Source organism: Etheostoma spectabile, chromosome 10 (assembly GCF_008692095.1).
Source record: "Etheostoma spectabile isolate EspeVRDwgs_2016 chromosome 10, UIUC_Espe_1.0, whole genome shotgun sequence".
In the NCBI taxonomy this organism is placed as follows: Eukaryota; Metazoa; Chordata; class Actinopteri; order Perciformes; family Percidae; genus Etheostoma; species Etheostoma spectabile.
Genome location: NC_045742.1, coordinates 16987434 through 16993304, shown reverse-complemented (window position 1 = coordinate 16993304; position 5871 = coordinate 16987434). Strand labels below are relative to the sequence as shown.

The following is a 5871-nucleotide window of genomic DNA, read 5'->3' as shown; positions in this document are numbered from 1 at the left end:
AGAGAGAGAGAAAAAAGGGAGGGAGTAAACGCCTTCCTACACCATCTGTGGCCCTCTCCCTTTTCATTTGCTCTACATACCTCCATACGGGTATTTTACGTTTGCTGCTGACAGGATTATTTCTCTGAGGTTTGTGTAGAGCTCTTAATACGTAATGACGTATGCAGGCTGCATTGGCTATCTCTGGCCACAGGAAGGCAACGAAGAGCCTTGTCAGCCACAAAAGCATGTGCATGTATGCAGGTACATACAAGCAAGACGATAGATGATGGATTAACATAAAGCATTGCCTTTATGATCATGTATTGATCAGGCATTCAGTTATTTTTAGAGCACTGCACGTAGTCACCTATTTACAGGGTTTGCCAATAATTATTGTGTCGTTTATTTTTTTATATTTAGTCTTCAATTCGTTTTATAAACCGTTGTAGGTGATGGGGGTTTAATTAGTAGTCAAGTGATATTTTATATGATAGTCACAATAACCAGGAGCATACTATGGATCATACTTTTACGTCACTGTTATGTAGAGCTTACTCATGACACGATTGGTGGAAATAGGTTCACTCTGTCCACCAATGAAATCCAGAGCTGTACAAAGAGATCTACTCCGTTTTACCGAGTCGCTTCTGCGTCGTAACCATTACAATGTTCTGCACAGGAGGGGAGGGTTGCATATGCAGACACAAAGCATGACTGTCGAGGACGGCTCTACATGGGATCATATACCTGCTATACTTTATCAGTTAAGAAGTTGGGATTTGAGTGAGAGGACATGGGATTTATGGAACGAGGAATAATGAAGAAATTGCCTGTATGGCAGGTGTTTTTGTGGTGGCATCACTTCTTTCTCTTATGGAGTACAATAGACGGACAGACACGTTACAGCATCCCGGAGGAACTGAAACAAGGCTCTGTGGTAGGAAATTTAGCCAAAGATCTGGGTTTGGTTGTATCTGAACTGTACAGACGTAAATTGCGGATAACCTCGGAATCTGGTAAGCAGTATTTTAGTGTGGACTTGGGGAAGGGAGAGCTGGTGGTTATCGATAGGATAGATAGAGAAGAAATGTGTGGACAAAGACCGTCATGTTTGTTGCCTTTAGAGCTAGTTATAGATAACCCCCTGCAGCTGCATAGAGTCGAAATTGAGATACAGGATACAAACGATAATTCTCCTAGTTTCCTTTCTAAAGAGAAAGTGTTGCAAATTGCAGAGCTGGTCAACACAGGCGCGCGATTTCCTTTAGAAAGTGCACAGGATCCCGATGTCGGCCCTAATTCTGTACGCTCTTATCTTATAAGCAAAAATGAAAATTTCAAATTGACAGTTAAAAACCACAAGGACGGAAGAAAAATCCCCGAACTAGTCCTCGAAAAACCTCTTGATCGAGAAAAGCTGCCTGTACACAATCTTATCCTCACCGCTGTAGATGGTGGAGACCCGGTCCGTTCAGGGACATCTGAAATTACAGTTATAGTACTTGACAACAATGATAATGCGCCGCAATTTGAAAAACCGGTATATGAGGCTAATGTCAGCGAAAATACAACACCTGGAACGAAATTACTGCATGTTAAAGCTATAGATGCAGACGAAGGACTAAATGGAGAAATTGAATACTACTTCGCAGAAGAAACTACAGATCTGATTGTATCATTATTTGACATTGAATCATATACTGGAGCTATTGTTGTGAAAGGTATTTTAGACCATGAAACTTACTCTTTACATAGATTTGACATAACTGCTAAAGACAAAGGCAACCCTAAAATGGAAGGGCATTGTGGCGTCGAAATTAAAATAGTTGACATCAACGACAATGTTCCTGAAATAATAGTGACGTCTTTAATAACACCTGTTCCAGAAGACTCTGCATTAGGAACAGTTATTGCATTGATAAGTGCAAAAGACCCAGACTCCGGTGACAATGGGAAGATTACGTTGAGCGTGTCTTCCAAATCCCCATTCAAGTTAAATCCTTCTGTCTCTAACCATTACTCATTAGTAACGAATGGGCCACTTGACCGTGAAATAAATAATAAGTATATTGTAAAGATAAGAGCTACTGATTCTGGTAAGCCCACATTATCAAGTGAAAAAATAATACTTGTTGAATTGTTAGATGTAAATGACAACCCACCAGTTTTCTCCCAACCTTCTTATGTCGTTTATGTAAAAGAGAATCATGCCCCTGGGAAAATGCTGTGCTCAGTGTCAGCAACTGATCCTGATTCGGGTGCCAATGCAGGGATCTCCTACTCAATCTTGGACTCTAAAGTGCAGGACGTTTCTGTCTCATCTTATGTTTACATTAACTCAGATAACGGCAGCATCTACAGCATGCACTCGTTTGACTATGAGAAACTGAAGGTGTTTCAGATTCAGGTTCAGGCAAAGGATCAGGGCTCTCCGTCTCTCAGCAGCAACGCCACTGTCCATGTTTTTATCCTGGACCAGAACGACAATGCCCCCGCTGTTATTTACCCCTCCTCCGCTGCCCTGGGCTCCCTCTCTCATCAGAGGATGCCCCGCTCCGCTAAAGCAGGCCACCTGGTTACTAAGGTGACGGCCGTGGACGCTGACTCGGGCCATAACGCCTGGATCTCCTACAAACTGGCAGAGGCCACAGACGCCTCTCTGTTCACTGTCAACCTGTACACAGGGGAGGTGAGGACTAAACGCGCTGTGTCCGAGCAGGATGACTCCTCTCAGAGGCTGCTTATAGAGATTCAGGACGACGGGGAACCGGTCCAGTCCGCCACCGTCACGGTGTCCATCCTGCTGGAGGACGGCCTCCATGAGCCCATCTTAGACCTCCGACAGAAAGTGGCCGAGCCCAGCAAGAAAACTGGGAGAATCACCCTTTATTTGATCCTCTCTCTGGCCTCGGTGTCCGTTCTGTCTCTGGTGACTTTTCTCATCTTAGCGGTTAAATGCATGAGGAACAGCAGAAGCAGCGGTAGTTGCTGCAGAGACGAGCGACTGTGATGATTACAAGAACCCCAACAAGAACCTGCAGATTCAGCTCAACACTGATGGACCTATAAAGTACGTGGAGGTCCTGGGAGGAGACATGTTGTCTAGAGTCAGTCCTTCAGGTCCTGTATGTCTCCGATGTCAGAGTACAGTGATTTCACTTTGATTAAGCCCAGCAGCACCAATGACTTTAAGGAGGTGATCAGTGTTCTGGATGCGTCTTTACCCGACAGCACCTGGACCTTTGAGAGCCAGCAGGTGAGCAAAACAAATGCGTTTTTAACGTACATCTATCTATCTATCTATCTATCTATCTATCTATCTATCTATCTATCTATCTATCTATCTATCTATCTATCTATCTATCTATCTATAAAAACTAATAGTAGGCAAGGCCATGTTAAAAAACAGTTACACTAATTATTTTTAAGACATGTCAATATAATCTCACACGCACACATTTCCAAAGTCATCTCTGTAATAGTTCAGCACCACGAAGGTGGACAGCAACTGTTAGTGGAATGCGTATTAGTGTTTGTGTGAGAGCGTGTGTTTTGCCCCTGTTGCTAATCATTTTTTTTAGAAATAAATACAAAAACAGTGTGTCCTAAACTTGTTTCTAATGATTGATTAAAAGAAGACCTCTTACTGTGGAAAATGTGACTGTTTACATCTAAAGATGCATTAGCCAGGCTTATTTCCTGTTCTTTCTTTCTCGTTAAATATTATTTTAATAATTATTTCATAGTAATATCTACCTTGAATATTCTTCGGCGTCCCAGAAGTCTCAACATTTTTGTTTTTGGTTAAAGTGAAGGGGCACAATTAGAATGTGTGCTGCGACTTTAAGAGTGTCGATCACGTTCATCTCATTGGATGGTAGAGGTGGGTGCTGTGCACCAATAGGATTCAGATCTGTACAAAGCAATCTAGTCTCTACCCCCATGCAGCCTCAGTGCTGTAACATTTAGGATGAAAAGAGCTCGAGGAGAGACGGCAATGATCTGTATTTCATAAAATTACATTTATATAATTCAGATTACAGCCATGCTCAGTAATTGTCGGAAATCTTATATTGGAATAATACCTGCAATGATGGATTCCAACATTGTTCTATACAATTTGTCGATTGGAACTAATGTGTTATAGCGGACCAAAGATGACAAAGACAATAGGATACCGAGACTGGAGATGGCTGGCTCTTTGGTGGCATTACTTCTTTCTCTTGTGGAGTACAATAAACGGACAGACTCGTTACAGCATCCCAGAGGAACTGAAACAGGGATCTGTGGTAGGAAATCTAGCCAAAGATCTGGGTTTGGGACTATCTGAGATTTTTGACCGTAAACTGCGTGTCGCCTCTGAGGCTGGTGAGCAGTATTTCAGCGTGGATGCGGGGAAGGGCGAGCTGGTGGTGAATGACAGAATAGACAGAGAGGCTTTATGCGGACAAAGCGCCAGCTGTGTGTTGCCTCTGCAGGTTGTAATTGAAGACCCATTACAACTTTTTCGTGTTGAGGTAGAAATACAAGACATTAATGATAATGCACCTACATTTCCATCAAATGATATCACAATGGAGGTGGCGGAATCTACGGCTTTGGGGTTTCGTTTTCCATTAGAAAGCGCCCTTGACCCAGATGTTGGCAGTAATTCATTAAAGTCATACACTCTCAGTAAAGATGAGTGTTTTAATATTAGAGTTAAAGACGTTGCAGGTGGAAGGAAAGTCCCTGAATTGATTTTGGCAAAAAGTTTAGATAGAGAGAAAAAGGCTGTTCATATGCTTTTGTTGACAGCTCTAGATGGAGGCAACCCAGTTAGATCAGGGACCACTCAGCTATCTGTTATTGTACTTGACAACAACGATAACGTCCCATCTTTTGAGAAAACGTTGTATAAAGTATCTATTAGTGAAAATGCTGCAGAAGGTGCATTAATCGTTCAAACAAAAGCGACTGACATGGACGATGGTCAAAACGGAGAGATAGAATACACATTCGGGGCGCACACATCAGATATTCTTCTCTCTGTTTTTAGTATTGATCATGAATCGGGGACAGTATTTCTTAAAGGAAAACTAGATTTTGAAGAAACTGCTAATTATGAATTAGACATAAGTGCGAAAGATAAAGGGAGTCCAAGAATGGAGGGCCATTGTACTGTGCATGTTGAAGTTGTAGACGTTAACGATAATGCACCAGAAATAATACTCACCTCTCACCCAAAGCCAGTGCGCGAAGACTCGCCTAATGGCACTGTAGTAGCTTTGCTCAGTGCCCGAGACCTTGACACCGGTGTTAACGGTAAAGTAACATTACAGCTCCCAAACAAATCTCCATTTGCTCTAAAACCATCGTTTTCTAATAATTATGCACTAGTTACAAGTGGTGTTTTAGATCGAGAAAAGGTATTTCAATATAATATTGAAATAACAGCCAGTGATTCAGGTTCTCCTCCTCTGTCCAGTAAGAAAATTATACCTGTCAGCATCACTGATGTGAATGATAACCCTCCTATATTTACTCAGCCCTCCTATAATGTGTATTTAAAAGAGAATGGGGTACCAGGCTCTATACTGTACTCAGTGTCAGCATCTGACCTGGATTTCGGTGAAAACGCCAAAATATCTTACTCTATTCTGGACTCTAAAGTGCAGGACGTTTCTGTCTCATCTTATGTTTACATTAACTCAGATAACGGCAGCATCTACAGCATGCACTCGTTTGACTATGAGAAACTGAAGGTGTTTCAGATTCAGGTTCAGGCAAAGGATCAGGGCTCTCCATCTCTCAGCAGCAACGCCACTGTCCATGTTTTTATCCTGGACCAAAACGACAATGCCCCCGCTGTTATTTACCCCTCCTCCGCTGCCCTGGGCTCCCTCTCTC

At 42.4% G+C, this 5871-nt stretch overlaps 3 protein-coding genes across 5 annotated transcripts in view; all 3 read left to right on the top strand.

Annotated features, from left to right (window-relative positions):
• The window catches only part of LOC116696667 (protocadherin gamma-A11), a 55710-nt gene that overhangs the window by 12604 nt on the left and 37235 nt on the right, over positions 1 to 5871 (top strand). The window lies entirely within an intron of this gene.
• Positions 559 to 3415, top strand: LOC116696669 (protocadherin gamma-C5-like). The gene is given in 3 exon segments (XM_032527769.1): positions 559 to 2973; positions 2975 to 3084; positions 3087 to 3415. Coding segments are annotated over 3 exon segments (2622 nt in total). The 5' UTR covers positions 559 to 775; the 3' UTR covers positions 3401 to 3415.
• LOC116697276 (protocadherin gamma-C5) overlaps positions 3923 to 5871 on the top strand; it is a 3388-nt gene continuing 1439 nt past the window's right edge. The window contains exon 1 of the mRNA XM_032528618.1: positions 3923 to 5868. Within this exon, the coding sequence (XP_032384509.1) occupies positions 4119 to 5868 (1750 nt within the window). The 5' untranslated portion in view covers positions 3923 to 4118. The remainder of the gene's footprint in view (positions 5869 to 5871) is intronic.